The 16,932-nt window shown below is 43.0% G+C and overlaps 1 protein-coding gene across 1 annotated transcript in view; it reads right to left on the bottom strand.

The window, feature by feature from the left end:
* The window catches only part of LOC142586849 (uncharacterized), a 513,536-nt gene that overhangs the window by 71,284 nt on the left and 425,320 nt on the right, over positions 1-16,932 (bottom strand). The window contains exons 3-4 of the mRNA XM_075697720.1: positions 5,793-5,963; positions 4,794-4,819 (exon numbers count right to left, since the gene is read on the bottom strand). Of these exons, the coding sequence (XP_075553835.1) occupies positions 4,794-4,819; positions 5,793-5,963 (197 nt within the window). The remainder of the gene's footprint in view (positions 1-4,793; positions 4,820-5,792; positions 5,964-16,932) is intronic.

The raw sequence follows: 16,932 nt of genomic DNA, 5'->3' as shown, positions 1-16,932 counted from the left end.
ACTACGTCTGCGGGTTTATGGCAAATACTGAAAGACACACTGGCCCAATTATGATGATCCCAACTTTTGGTATGGTCCTGTTCTCCGTGACCCTTTACAAATAACTGCCGCATTGTTGTGCCACTTCATTTCTTTGTAGCAAGTCACAATGCCACGGCTATTGTGCCAAACGACGAACGCTGCTGGACTGTTACCGATGAAGAATAAAGAAGTGGATACTATTCACAGTCGAGTAGAGCGGCCGCCAGAAATTATTTTGTCGATGTCATATATTAATTGATTGCAATTAGCTCACTGTTGTGAATGGCATGCTGTCAACGAAGAAAATGTAGATAATTAAAGCAGGTGTAAAACTGTCATTCTTCTACCAGGTACTTTTAGCCGGATTATTTTTTACGGCAGATAAATAAAGCCCCGGAATATCAGAACTATCGCGTAAGTAAAACCAAAAGCCTTCGAACACGCTCTATGGGAGTTAGTAAGTCCACTGTTTCTGCGAAGCATCAACCACCGGTAATCGGCACTGATGCCTTATCAAAACCAAGATGCCGTGCTGGCGTAGAGGAGGCACACCATATAACGGGACAGCTCTGCGACTAACTGCTATAGAGCTTGTTTGAAGGCGCTGATTTTTGACGCGGATGGATGGTTCGTCACTCAATATCTCGTTCTTTTTTTATTTTTCGCGCACTTCCTTTATCAGCCGGAAACTATAAAGGCCCACAAACTACCGGTCTCAAAACGTGCCAGCTTTAGGTTTCTGTCAATTTCCTACAAATTCTTCATTGACAGCAAGACATCCAAGACAGTAAATAAAAGAAAAATAATTGCAATAGTCTATTAACTTGAATGGCACCAACAAAAATATCAGTGGTGACTACTCACACTCTACTTTGAACATTATGCACTTGGTTATCTTCGCGTAGAATAGTCCATCCTTTAGAAAAACGCGATACCTGGTAGCTGGGACACGCTGCATATGCCCATTCAGTAGTTTTTACAAACGTGTCACATAAAATAAATCGCCCGATCATTGCATTTTTCGGTGCGTTGTGTTCCTGTTTGTTTTTTGTTCCTCTCTCATCAGTTTATGGGACGCATGCACGCAACCTAGTGTTCCTATCATGACCCTTTCGTGTTTTTATTTGGTGGTTATAAATATCACTAAACTGTGTGACAACGAGGTTCTTGCTTTTCTGTTCTGTAGTGAGGGATTCACACTACTCGACACACATGTCACGTCTCTTGACCTGTGGCACGATACGATGCTGTTGATGAGGATGATGATTTATTGGCACCCGTTTGAATAGGGGCGGTGACAAATGGTGCCCTAGCCTGCTTGATTTACAAAGCGACATGGAGCATGCAAATTCTATATACCACTGCTGTACCTCGGGACAACTGGTACATTAGAACGCAAATCCAATGCAAAGTTTGAACTTATTGACACTACGTGGTGGGCCTGCCATATCGCGTGACAAATGGCACGGTTCTATGACAATGATGATGATCATGATTTGTTGGCATTTCCTTTGAAACGGGTCGGTGACAAGGAGTCGCCTGTCCTGCTTGATTTATTCAGGTATCGTATACATGTTTTTGATTCCAGCATCCTTGTATAGATCTCTATAATGTCTTTATGACTCAAAACTTCTCTATATACCTTGTGCCGCAACATATGCAACTGCTACATGGCCTGCCACCTGGTGTACCAATGTGCCACTGCAATGCAAAATGTGCACGTATCGACGCTATGCGGCGCACCTGTCACATCGTGTGTCTCCTCATTCTCTAGGACCCGTTTATAGGGCACGTTTCCGCTGCACGCTTTCAACCGCTAGTGTGACTCAGTGTCAGAGTAGCTGACACTCACGCTGAGGGACCGTGTGCTATCCCAGTGTTAACTGCGTATCGTTTTCTAATTCACGGCAATAGCCGCGACGGACACTGGTGCCGGCGGCAGAAATAGCTATTGGAATGAGCCTATAATAGATTACGCTGTAAAAAGCCCCACTGAACTCAATGGTGTAGCACATGCCGCTATAGCCTTGCCAATAATACCAATGATTCGTAAACTGTGTGTACTAGTCGTATGCATAATATCCTCCATTTGGGTAGTACTGCAGTTACGAGCGCCATTACCTACTTGCCTTCCTATAATCTTAGATAGCTTTGGGGCATCCAATTTACTAGCTTTTGGTTAGCAACTGATGTCTTCTTTTAAAGAGTGTACAAGTACTACTGAAGTCATACTTAGTGAAAAGGATGGAGGGAAGAACAACTATGGCAAATAAGTTTGTCATGGTAAATCCGAAAGGATAACTGACACAATTTGTAAAAGAATTCTTTGAGCAAGTGTTGAAAGCGTTATATGGTAATTTTACGCGATATTTTCCAGCAATATTTTGTAGATCTTTTTTCTTCAGTTATACTGACGTTTAATACGTGTGTTGGCTTCAGAAAGTTAGTCTAAGGAATCCCGCCAACTACAGGTTCGCAAGTAACCACTAGAACGCTAAGCGTGATTTATCCTTCGTTAAACAAAACGTGCACTACAATGTCGCACGTTGACAGAGTAACCTGAATAATCTTTCTCCCCAGCCTTTCTACACCCTATCGAGTTTGATGCCCAGTGAGATACAGGCAGAGTACTTGTCATGCTTGACAAAGTTTAAACCTGTCTTGTTTGTATCTAAGCACTACAACAAAAAACGATCACAGTGTACTCTACCAGTGAGACACTGAAACGAAAGAGCGAAAAAAGGGAACTGGGACAACATAAAACACTGGGTGAGAGCTCATACTCCACTGAAATTTAGCAGGGAATTCAAGTGATATGTATATATCTATATATATATATATATATATATATATATATATATATATATATATATATATATACTGGTCAATATAACAGCAAGAAAATAACGGAATTTACTACACTATCACTTTACAGACATATATGGTAATACAGTCGCATCAGAATTACAGAGACGGTGGACAGACAAATTTCGCACATCGTTGTTCCAGGGCCGGACACAAGGCTGAGTAATGTGCATGTTACTGCGAGCAACGGTATAGGTCTCAATCACAAGCCTTGCGGCTGCTTCTTACTAGTGCTAAATCGTCTGTTTCATAAAAAAAGCGGCTCACATGCTATATGTGTTATGATGAGCTGCTAAATGAGGCTGGGCATTAGTCCGAATGCTATGTTTCTGTTCTCTGAGCAGATCATTTAGGCATAGTCCGCTCTTGCGAATACGAACTTTTCCGCACTATAGCGGAACTCTGTATGCTCCGCCTGTGCGGGCAAGGCAGGAATTTAACCTTGTTAATTACCTTACACAAGATGCGATAACTTATAGAATATCGTGTTTTCTTTTTGTCGACCGATACACAAACCTACCTAAGGAAACCAAGGAATTTCAGGGCTACAGTGACAAAATAACAATTAGCAAATTATTTTTTGTGACACCAGCATGCGATGATGATAAGGAAGAAAACAGTTACTTTATTTAGCTTATCCCTCGCACCTATTGCTTACGTCTGCGTATTTATTTGCCTAGTCTGGCTTATTAAGATTTCTTGAGACCTGTGCAAAAAACACTTCCATGAACCGAGCCCAAGCTAGGCATAGCGGTCGCACTTTTTACTACTTTTGAGCGGTCCTAATAAAAGCCAGTTAAAGATTTAGAGAAACTTCGCTTATAACTGCAACAAATGTGATTAGTGTCCACCTCAAGTCACCGTCAAGAAGGTGTATCTGGCAACCATTTGGTAAATCAAACGTGTAGCGAAGTGTCTTGGTGGAATGACGGCGTATATTTAAATGCACACATTGCATTTGAGACATTCCATGTAGTCGTTTACTTAGTTGTCGATTAATGTGGCCCAAAACAACTTTTGCTTACGATGTGCGCAACGCACGAACGAATGCGAGTTCCACACCTGTAGATCATTCCAGTACCCCAACCAATTAGCAGGGATCGAATGTAGAAAGCTAGTAACTACATGAACCCCATGGCAGAGATACCACTTTTCCAATCAAAGCTTGCTTATTATTGTCCTTTCGCTATGAAGTAGCTTATGTTGAAGTATAGAATAATGCATGTCTTGAACGTCTACACTAAATGCATAAGAATTTCAAGGGTCTGTTTATTCCAAGAGGTATACCTATATCTTAGAATTGGGAAACAAAACATCACGGAACAGCGAGTTGGCTTAAATGAGCCCGTGATTACCCAGACACTTGGGACTACCGCGTCTTTCGCACAGAAATTAGAACACTACCAACTAACACAAAACTTCAGTGGTCACTCAGCGTTAATTTTTCTTCTATCTCATCTCTGTTGTCTTTTCGCGCTTCTAAACTTCATTATGAATGGAAACAAACTCGTCCGACGTGCTCTAATAGTATCACTTGCTCATGTAAAAGCAATCAATTAGTTTGTTGATGGCGGACCTTTGGTTTACGGCGGTATTCAAGACAGAGTGCCGGGAGGACTTATTTAAGGCAAAGCCGAGAAATCGGCCTTAGCCGAGAGTGCTCTGAACTGCTACTATGCTCAGGGGAGGAAAAGAGGGAAATGAACAGGATCATGAGCGACAATCTGTACGGAGAATAAGTGTAATGGAGTTATCCCATCAATATGCTTCAACATATAGGTACTTGGACATGTTGGTATTCCATACTGAACAACTGACAGCGCGAAACGGCACGAACTACAGAAGAAAGGTACACGGACAAGAGCTCTCTTTCAAGAGACAATTTTAAATAAGCATATTTTACTTACTTTTTCTGGATTGAAGGCCCTGAAGACTTTATTTGCAATATATATCCAAGGTTTATGAAAAAAAGACAGAGCGAAGATAAGAATCTGTCGTTGGGGCACTAGAAACTGCGTATACAGAAGTGTCAACTAGTCAGACTAGCCAGACGTCAGAACAATGGTGGAAGAGGTGTGGGTAGTGAGGCGTAAGCGTATCTAGGAGCGGAGGTGCCAAAAAGAAGGAAAACAAACAGAAATAAGCAACTTACAATTCATCGCACTGTTGGTGCGAGTAACGAGCGCTGGCGTTAGCCAAAATGTTATGGCACAGTGTGCCCAACTATGCGGAAAGTTACAACCATCGGAAACGGTTATGATTACAATCTATTTCACTATTCCATGCTGCTCTTTTTCTCTGCACAGATAAATCGATGCTGCTGCATGAATGGAGGTCAAGGTGATATAAACAGCGCCTATTAAATGTTTCACAAAATCTGGACTACTCTGTCTTACCTTGCTTTAAGTGGGAGTATACTTTTCTGGCGCGATTGAAACTACCCCCTTAAAATCTTTTTAAAAAGTTGCGTCCTTGGGTTTGCTTCATGTTCCCTGACAAGTCACGCCTATTCGAGCAGTACACTGCGAAATTCTCGAAGTGTAGAGTATTTTTACTGTTGGCACCAGTATAAAAGCGGAACAGAGTCAGTCAGCCAACCAGCCAGCAAGCCAGCCAGCCAGCCAATTAGCCAGCCAGCCAGCCAGCCAGCCAGCCAGCCAGCCAGCCAGCCAGCCAGCCAGCCAGTTAGACAGCTAGCCAGCTAGCCAGCCAGCTGGCCGATGAGGCAGTCAGTCACACTCAGTGAGTCAGTTATTGAGTTAGTCATTCTGTCTTGTCTTGTCTGTCTACGATGTTGGGAAAGCGGAAGGACACAATCGTGATATTAATCAGCTCACGCAAGCTGTGGCTAACACTTCAGTGCCCGAGTGAAAGCAATGTGCAGTAGCTAGAATTAACGTACTTACCACAGTCCCTGTAAGGCACGCAGTAGGCGTCCCACCTCTGGGCTGTCCCTTCCCTGCATGCGCACCTAAACTTAGTTTTCTCGCATTGCCATCGCTGAACTCCAGGACACAAGACTCCAGGGATGTAGTGATGACGTTTGCACCAAAACATGTATTCGGTGTTTCTGCACGCTGAAGTAATGAGAAAAGCATAAATCACAATATGGCGGCGTGTCGGCTTTTATAAATGATGGTAGCCTGCGAAAATAAATTGCTGAATGATCTGAACCCCTAAAAACATAAATATTTTGCTTAGGCAGCAGCGACTAAGAAATGTGAATGCCAAAAATCCACAAAGGTGTGAAAGCGTAGACGAGTGTCAAGTAAGGCGTAGCGACTGCAGGTTTAATGACCTGGTAAGAATAAGGAGAGTCGAGGTACCCGCTCTTTATTCACAACCTTTCATTTTTTTACGTTGTTATTTATGCATTTCAATATAAGCATAACGATTATTTCACTGGATTCTTGGATTCTTACTGTGTATTCACACGTTGAATGCAGGCATCCCGCTATGCGATTTCAGAACATGCGATATACCTGCAACGTATGAACATCCAATGATATATTTAGCACAAATTGCAAGCATAAACGTCTTATGTAGTATGTACACGCAAATATATGCCTGTACACAAGAAGGGAAGATGACGCAGAAAACAAAACACTTTGCTACACTTACTACCATGAGTATGAAAAGTAAACAAAGTTCAATAATTTAACTCGCAAAATATATATCTAACCCAAGGCTCACTAGGGGGTCAAGCTCACAGAAATCAGACCTAGCCCGGCTCGCCCGAGCTCAAACGCACCATAAGGACAATGAACAGGTACTCAATGGCACTCTGACAAACTGTTCGGTATGGGTCTTGCTTATATTTAGTCAGACAACTCATGCCTAAGTTCGTGGATCTATGGTTACTAAAGCAACTCTGGAAAGTAACTGAAAACAAAAAAAATAATCAAGGAGTTTTTATAAATTGGTATGATCATTGCGTCCCTTTATCGCGGTAATTAAAAAGGGACGAAACCGTCATCGGGCTTGCTGTAACCGTGAAGCCAGTCGTGTATTCGCGGTGCCAGACCCATAGACTAGCGCTACAACACCTAAGACCCCATACACGCTGACTGTATACAATAGCTACATTCTGCCAGCGAATTATCAGATGAGAGTTCCGTCGTTAACCGAGAAGTCATAGGTTCATTTCACAACTGCTGTGGCTATATACAGTGCAGGTGGAATACAAACCTTTCCGGAATTAACATTTCCGTCGGCGTAAGAAAACAGCTCTGTCATAACATGCGACAGTGTAGTACCGCAAAGCCAGTTCATGCAGCAGAAAACTGCTGCTTGCCATCTTTCTCGTTCCGTAGTCACTTTCACCGATATTCGTACCCTGTTCCTTAAGTACACAATTCAGCTGTCATTATTTTGAAAGCATAGTGGAGACACGTTTATTTATCTATCAGAGTGGTGAAGCATTTATCTGCTGTTGCTTATTTGTATTTATCTGAGCACGATCTATCGCACGACTACAAGTAATTACTTATCGCGCTTTTATTATAATCACTCTGATATATGGCGCCAACCGCAATAGCTTAGGCCCTCTGAGAGGTTACTAAATTATCACATGTGCAGTCCGCTACTAGGCTGGCTCATTCTGCGGAAAGGATGTTTGCGTTAGCCTATAGACACTCTATTTGCAAATATCAGCAAATTGCTCGCACAATAACGCCTGCGACATGCCAGAAAGCGAGCAGAAAGGAATTATGTAAAGGCATGGAAAATTAACAATGAAAGATGCAAATAAACTTCTAAGTGATGAGACTGGAACTTTAACCAAAATGCCAGTTTTATTTGTTTTGTAATTATCGGTCGCACTTTTACTATATATACCCGAAATATTGGTCTTCGAACATTTTAGTGCTCCCTTATTGTGCCTGTTTCGATGCAGGTGCCTGTATTGAATTTTCAGGATAGAAAAATGCCCATTTCGGCGTTTTTCCATAGCCTAATCTTGCTTATAATGCCATCTCCCGCTGGGGAACTTGACTTCAGGCAGCGGAATGTTAACAGCTTTGCATCACACGAGGGTGTCGCTGTGAGAAGGGTTCAAACTGCTCTACAGGACCAAACAGATGAAGGTGGCTTAGCGTAGCTGTGCGCTAACTCAACTTTTTTTGCTGAGATTATCGAGAAATTTGAGTGCTCGGGCGCAACTCTGACCTGCAACGTGGGGCTCACTTTCCACGTTCAGTAAAGGTTCGCCGCAATCCGAATCGTACCAGCTGCTGAGAGGTGGTTCGCAACATCAACCCATCTCGGACAGCCACCTCAGGCTTTGGTTACTGAAAGAACTGTCGAAGGCTCTGAATTGAGAACATTCTGCAATTCCATAGGAAATAAGACAATTGAACGTTGAAAACTACGTGCATGTGCCACTAACTTCGGTGGATGTTGAGCGTGTTCCTTTTCTGCATGCAAACTTATATTCAGCAAAAAAATACACAATATGAACCAATAAATTTCTTAAATGGTGATTCTTTGTCACTTAATTCACCAATTTTTTATACTTGCGTCTATCCACAAAATATTTCATATAAATCTTGTAACTTGCACATTTTCCGTCACTCCATACTATCGGCAAAAAATGAATGCATAAGATTAGGGCTTAGTCGGCTGTGTTCTTTTTAAAATCATAATTTATCCCCACATTCACAGCGGGAGTTCTTTAATTGAGCCTATACATGCCTAACTCACAGTTTCTGGCGTCCATATAAGCCATAAATTACAGGTTTAATGTCTGTTATGAAACCTAAAATGGAATCTGTAGCGCCTAGACATCAAATCTCTGGTGATGAGTCAACCGGGAATCCAAACCAGACGATAAGAGGTGACTGAGACTGCAGAGATCGATCACCTGGAGATTCTACTGCGTCGGTGCAGCGTCAATGGTGTCACATTGTAGTGACGGTGAATAGCACATTACAGGAAGACTGCGTATCACAAAACTAACTCTTTATTGGGCAAACTTGTTCCCCTAAAAGCAAGTGACTTTGAATGCACAACGACTGCGGCGAGCACAGTCGATGACTGTCGAACGTATGATCTGCGACTCAAGCGCGTCGTCTTAAGGTTCTATAATCACGGACAATTTTCTGTGGCTATGAAGGGAAAGCTACGGATGCAAAGCGCGCACAAGTGAGTGCTCTCTTTAAAAAATTCCCGCGTTTTAATCCTCCGTGGTTTAGGCTGCGGAAGACGAAGCATAAGCACCCTATTAGCAGCAGTTTCATATGACAGAATGCACCACTGAGAGTAGAGGTTTAGCTATCTTGCTTCTTTTCCCTTCCGCGTCTGGGAAACGCAAAACCGTCGCACGGGGAAACCGCGGCGATTCAGCGTCTGTTTGTAGCATAGAGTTTCTAAATAAATACCGGAGAGGGAAATGTGGCGCTAGTGTCTTCGGGGCTCTCATGAGCGTTGCGTCAACCTACATGGGAATGATCGGAAGTACAGGCTTCGGATTGACTTCGATCTTTAGACTAGTGGCATTTGCTTGCGGCGCAGTAAACGAAGCTGTACCTAAATATTATCCCGTAAAATCTAATTTTATTTCTGCACGATCTTATATAGTGTACAACACGTTACATAAACTTTGTATGACTTTGATATTGAAGCACGGTTTACTATGGTTTATCAGCAGGGCACACCAGGGTATGCATTGTTGTGCGATTGTGTTCCCTATTTAATGCCAGAGAATAATTATTTATTTATTTTTACAACAGCAATAACAACAGTGCATGTACTTATATAAAGATACTCAGGAAGTATTTATGGAAATAAGAATGTTGCTTTGTCAGAAAGTGTTGCGCCCTTGAGAGGAATGCTACAAGTGTCGTCTGCTACTACGCCTGCTCGCTGCAAACGCGAGACGTTTCTCGCAGACGAGAATCACTTGCGAACTCTCTCACTCTTTCGAAAGGCTGCATCGGTTGTCACGATTGTTGAACGCCTTCAAGTACCTTTAAGCACATCTGCTGCAGTGCTAGCTAGGACGCATGTGGACTCCTACAAGTATGCTTCCTTATAAATTATATCGACGTGCCGCTTCCGAAGCATTATGGCGTCGCTTTGCACATAACCGTTTTGCGACACTAAACTACAGCCAGGAAGCAGCAGCCTGTCCTACGACAAGTAAGTTTGTGCGCTCAAAGTCCTAAACCATGCATTTAAATGAGCACAGAAATGAGTAATGCATAATGAAGCCCTCAATAAAATTTTATTCTCAAGCCCCTAGAAGTACAACTGTCTATGTCTTGTATCAGTAGTATCTTCTTTTTGGTATTCTCAAGTTTCATCAACCATGTAACGCTACTACGCAAGCCTAACTAAACAAACCAAGGTCCAGATGGTCAACGCATGTTCTTTCAACGTTTACGATGGCATCGCATTGTCGTCAGGGCTTCGACACCACACCGCGACACAAACACCGTCTCAGCCGCTTGCCCAAAGTGCTAGCGCCACTTCGAGCAACAGAACAAAGGCAGAGAGCTTTGCGACGCACTGTCCCAATGCAGGTTATAGCAATTTCGCTTGGAGCGAAGCCAAAACTGCCAAAAAATACTTGTAGACTAGTTCGCCATTCAACAGAATGCCAAATCGTAGCCTGTACTTCCCATCATTCGCACGATGGTTGAACGATCGCAGCGCCAGATTTCCCTCTAGTTATACTAACATGAAAGTCTGGCACTGAGCAAAGAAAGCACTGTCAAACGCTGCCGGACTACTTGGCGCGGCAACACATGTGCAGCACCCACACGTCCATAAATTTCCCTTCATAGCCAAAGGAAGTTGTCCGCGAGGTTAACGAAATCGTTGGTGCTCGCGCACCTTACAGAAATGACGATGCTATTCGTTTTGAGCATACAATCTGATCACATAGAGTTCGGCGAGAACATATACAACTAAGAGAATCAGCGATAACATTCGCGTAAGTTCCAAATAATACCTACGCTTCTTGCGATGAGCGATAACATAAGTTGTAAGCGGGTAAAATGCAGTCCCCCAAAAAGTTTAAATCAGTACGCGCATCGATGCCCCCCCCCCTCGAAATCCGTCGTCCCGATGCTTAAAACACAAGAGTAAAGAGAAATGCTGGCTCCACCGTAATGAAGAGTAGATGTAAGCATGAAATTCATAACGGCAAAGCAGATTGGTTGGAGATGACACCAGCCACAATCTTAAAATGAGTGTCGTGCACGTTCATAATGGCACACCCACCACACCACAGCGGAACACGCCATACTGCGCACTGGTCCATATGGCCGCAATAATTTCCCGTCACAGACAGAAACTCATTGTAATCTCGTCTCGGTCAAACAGCAATCCTGAGTGTGCCAGACACTACCGGCTTGCACACGTTTGTCTGTGTTTTTTGTTTTGTACGCACAATAATATAACTTGGGACTTTACGTGATAAAACCACAATTTAATGACGAGGCTGGTTACCTAAAAACGCGAACAGAGAAAGACGTCACAACTTATATCACGATCAACATCGACAGTAATACGAACAGCAATCCAGCAATCAAGCAACAAGCCATATTTCTGAAATCATATTGATTTAACACATGTAGTGGTGACACTTGGACTTTCGTTTCTTTGACTATATGCCCATACCTTGATATTGTCTCACTTTCTTAGGGCACTCGCCTGCCAAAGTCACCTAGTGCACGGATACTTGACGACGACTGCATGACACCGATGCAGTGACGATGCAGTGACGAAGATAGAATGATATTGATCGAACGCAAAAGGGGCATTATAAAAGGCTTGTATATGCGGTGGGCTGCCAGAACTGTGGTCTCTGGAAGGGTGCTACAGCGGATATCAAACTTCTTGAATGGCAGACCAGTATTTATTCAAACATGCGAAGGAAAAAGTTGCTCGCATATTTTCATTAAAGAAAGTCACACAAGTCAATGTATTTGGTCAGTTTCTCCTCAAATGCTCAAAGGGACACTGAAGCGAAACAATAAATCATTTCAGATTAATTAAGCATTGTTTGAGAACCCTGCAGGCAGTCGTTTCAAAAAAATAGTTTGATTATTAGATGAGAAAATGAAGGTCCAAGTATGAGTATTTGAATGTCGCGCCGAAACCCCAGTGCCGGTACGTCAGCGTGACGCCAGGGGTACCAAAGTATGTTTTCGCATTTGGGCCGTGTTGGCTGAATAAAGGTTCCCTAAACTTGCCATGTTTATTATTTGGTTCCTTTAGAACACAATGTAGTCAATCTGTACCGCTATATATAACTAGTAGGCCCTACATCAATATACAAGACGTCACAGCCCCCAGGTTCGGGAACTTTAGTAGGCGTCGCCACCCGTATTTTGTTCTTGCGCTTTTTCTGGCTTACGAAACGTCTTATCGTTGTAAGAGTGGTGTTTTTGGTGTTGTATAACGGTAATTTACTGATGCAGAAGAAATCATTTTTCATTTTAGTGTCCCTTTAATGGCGGATTTACAGCGGAGATTTCCAACTGCGCTACACTACTCCATATATGCGCACGGTGTTTGTATTTGGGCCTTTCGTTCAAGTACCAGACTTGTTCAATCAACTTTGCACGAAATCCTAAATATTTTGGAAAAATTCTTAAGGAAAAGAAGAATGGAACTGCCGCACAGTAAGACGGCCGTGCTGCCTTTCACCGGAGGATATCTAAATGATATTTAGCTTCGTCTTGAGGTACAGCCTTTTCACATAGTAAAACAACACAATATTGAGGGGGTTATGCTGGGGGCACGACTTTCTTCAATTTCTCACATTAAGGCCCTCCAAGAGCAAACAAACTCAATAATACATGTTCTTCGCCGCCTAGCAGGTACGGCAGGGGGAAGGTCTGTCTGTAAAACAATAGGTGGCGCGTTCTTCACCTGTTCTGCATTGAATCTGCCCTTCATCTGAAGAAGGAACTCAACGATTAATAGCTAGGACTCTCGGAGTATGTTCAGGCATTCCAGAGCAACTTGAAGTTTCCTGGTAATTGCAGAGGCACGTCATCCTCCATTTTCTATAATGAGGATTGTTGATACTAGTCGACACTACTGTCGCGTTTTATTGGAACAGAAAAGGCACCAGCAAGCAATTGCACTAGCAATTGCACTACCAATTGCTGGATAGCATTATGCAAACGGTGTTACGGATGCGCAACCATCTACTACCACATCACGAATTTAGGTTCTGAGATGTTCTCGTACTCTTCACCGCGGCTCCCCAAAGATCGAACTTTAGACTGAAGGAATTATTCGCAAACAAGTTATGATTAGGCTAGCAGCACAACTATCGTTATAACAGATATGGTTTCGATACTCTGGCTATATTAAAGCGTATAGAGATGGTTCTTGCCAATCAAATTCTTCTGCAGCTACCTTTGTCATTCCAGAATGGAAGCAAATAAAGACTTTTAAAATATGTCACACGACATCATCATCAGCAGCGGAGTTTTGTGCAAAATTGCCTATGTTACGATGCATAAATTCAATGCAAAAAGGGGAACAATAGGTCATCCTTTGTGATTCGAAGGCAGCTTTGTTTCCACTTCATAGCGACATCATCAATTTGCGAAACATGGCGTTAGTTTAGGAGACACTAAAGGAACCCAAAAAAGCAAATGAATGGATTCGCACATTGTTCTTCCAATGGGTACCTGGCCATTGCGATATTCCCAGAAATGTTTAAGCAGGCAAGGCAAATGGACAAGGACATGTCATAACGGTACACATGCTCTCCCCCTAACCCAAGGCGAATCGCGCCACATACTAAGTCTCAGTCATTCGTTCCAAAGCGAGATGATTTGATCAGAACTCGAAAGCTTGAGATTTATTTCACATTGACCCATCGCTTGAATTTAAAATTACGACTACATTTGATACAAACAGAGCCTATGAACCGTTCAATCATAATCTGCGGCTCTTTACCGCTTACACAAAGCACTTTCCACATAACATTTCAAGAGCTGAGAGTTCGGCATGCACTGGCCAAGTGGAAGCCACGCGGAAGAAGATATAGGACATGTTCTGGTATAATGTCCGCGAAATGACACACGCAGGCAACGCTTAACACGTCATATAGTGACATTAGGCCGCAGGCCCTTCAGCCTCTGGAAGATCTTAGGTCCATGACCTAAGATCTTATGTCCATGGCCTAACGCGGCTTTGGCCAGTTCAGTGCCTGGAATAATTTACCTTCATTTGAATCTAATGCGTGCTTTCTTGTGTGCCCTGATTTTAGTGTAGCGATGTGACCGGACTTTGTTTTCACGTCAGTGCACTTATATGACTGGACGTTGGGTTGGTGTGCTCCTGAGTTTACTTTTCGTTTAAGTGAAGCATTAGCGTACTTACGTGACTGGACTTGGCATTATTATTATTTGAAGTTGATTATTTGTTTTAATGCATTAGGGTTAATTATTTTAAGGCTCTATGAGAAAAGGAGTATCCGGGGCCAAGTAAAGGCAACATCTCCTTCATCATCATCATCGTCATCATCATCGTCATCATCATCATCATCGTCATCAGCCTGACCACGCCCAGTACAGGGCAAAAGACTCTCCCCTATTTCTCCAACTACACTGGTCATTTACTAATTGGGGGTGCGTTGTCCCTGCAAATTTAATCTCATCCACCCACATAAATTTCTGCCGCGCCCTGCTACGCTTGGCTTCCCTTGGAATTCAGTCCGTAACCCTTAATGACAACCGGTTATCTTCTCTCCTCATTACAAGTCCTGCCCATGCCCATTTCTTTTTCTTGATTTCAACGAAGATGTCTTTAACTCGCGTTTGTTTCCTCACCCAATCTGCTCTTTTCTTATCATTTAACGTTACACCTATCATTCTTCTTTCAATATCTCGTTGCGTAGTCCTCAATTTAAGTAGAACCCTTTTCGTAAGCCTCCAGGTTTCTGCCCCGCACATGAGTACTGGTAAGACACAGCTGTTATACACTTTTGTCTGGAGGGATAATGGCAACCTGCTGTTCATGGTCTGAGAATGCCTGCCAAACGTACCCCAGCCTATTCTTATTCTTCTAATTATTTCAGCCTCATGAACCGGATCCGCAGTCACTACCTGTCCTAAGCAGTCGTATTCCCTTACCACTTCCATTGCCTCGCTACATATCGTAAACTGCTGTTCTCTTCCTAGACTATTAAACATTACTTTAGTTTTCTACAGATTAATTTTTCACCGACCCTTCTGTTTTGCCTCTCCACGTCAGTGAATATGCATTGCAATTGGTCCCCTGAATTACCAAGCAAGGCGATATCATCAGCGAATGGCAGGTGACTAAGGTATTCTCCATTTAACACTTATCCCCAATTCTTAACACTTATCCCCACTTAATACCTCCTGTAAACACGCTGTAAATAGTTTTGGAGAGATCGTGTCTCCCTACCTGACGCCTTTCTTTATTGGGATTTTGTTCGTTTCGTTATGGAGAACTACGGTGGCTGTGGAGCCGCTATAGATCTTTCAGTATTCTTACATACGACTCGTCTACACCCTGATTCCGTAATGCCTCAATGACTGCTGAGGTTTCGACTGAATCAAACTCTTTCTCGTAACCAATGAAAGTTGTATATAAGGGTTGGTTATATTCCGCACAATTCTATATCATCTGATTGATAGTGTGAATATCGTCTATTGCTGAGTAGCCTTTACGGAATCCTGCCTGGTCCTTTGGTTGACAGAAATCTAAGGCGTTCCTGATTCTATTTGCGATTACATTAGTAAATACTTTGTAGGAAACGGACAGTAAACTGATTGGTCTGTGATTTTTCAAGTCTTCGGTGTCCCCTTTCTTATGGATTAGGATTATGTTAGCGTTCTTCCAAGATTCCGGTACGCTCGAGGTTATGAGGCATTGCGTATACAGGGTGGCCAGTTTCTCTAGAACAATATGCCCACCATCCTTCAACAAATCTGCTGTTACCTGATCCTCCCCAGCTGCCTTCCCCCTTTGCATAGCTCCCAAGGCTTTCTTTACTTCTTCCGGCGTTACTTGTAGGATTTCAAATTCGTCTACACCATTCCCTCTTCCATTATCGTCGTGGGTGCCACTGGTACTGTACAAATTTCTATTGAACTCCTCAGCTACTTTAACTATCTCATCCATATTAGTAATGATATTACCGGCTTTGACTCTCTACGCGTACATCTGATCCTTGCCTATTCCTAGTTTCTCCTTAGTACCATATAATAAATATGCGCATAATGACGATGGCAGGTCAGCAGTGAGATGTCGATTCTTGAATTATGACGGTGTTATAACGATGACAACGTGATGACGACGACATGAGGATGATGGGATGAAGAAGCGGGTATGACGACGATGTGACGAACAAGACGGTATGACGGCGATAGTAACACCAAAGATGCATCATAGCTCTTATGTGACAATGACGCAATGACAACAATGCCATGACAACGACACCATAATCGCGATCGAAGCATGACACTTATATTACCATATAATAATGAAAAAGAAGTGACGTTGGTGGATCGAGGTCGGCATCACGACAATATGATGACGTTACCGAAGTGATGACGATGGTGATAAATCAGCCAGACCGTGACGACATGACGATAACGCCATGACGAGGAGGGCATGATGACAGTCGGTTGTCGAAGTTACCGTGATGACGATGGAATGACCACGTCGGCATTCGCACGAAGGTGTGACCGCGAATGCACGAAGAAGACTGTATGGCGACGATGCAGTGACGGCATGATGACCATGCGATGGCCACAAGCCTATGGTGACGATAACGTGACAATGACCACATCCAGAAACCTGTAGACGATGATGGCGGTACTGCGATAACGTGACGAATGTCGGACAACGAAACTGGAGTGACGCTGATGGCACAAAGACGTTATGCTAAGAACAGGATGAATGAGTGGTAGTTATTATGATGCCACAAGGGAGACGGTATGACGACGGTATGACAAAGGATGCATGATAGCGTCTATGTGACGAAGACAAAATGACAACAAGGGTATTATCACCGTTGAATGATGACAGCATGGGAAATTTAGATTG

This window comes from Dermacentor variabilis, chromosome 7 (genome assembly GCF_050947875.1).
Source record: "Dermacentor variabilis isolate Ectoservices chromosome 7, ASM5094787v1, whole genome shotgun sequence".
NCBI lineage: Eukaryota > Metazoa > Arthropoda > Arachnida > Ixodida > Ixodidae > Dermacentor > Dermacentor variabilis.
Note: the sequence above shows the minus strand (reverse complement) of the source record. Positions and strands in the feature narration are given on the sequence as shown.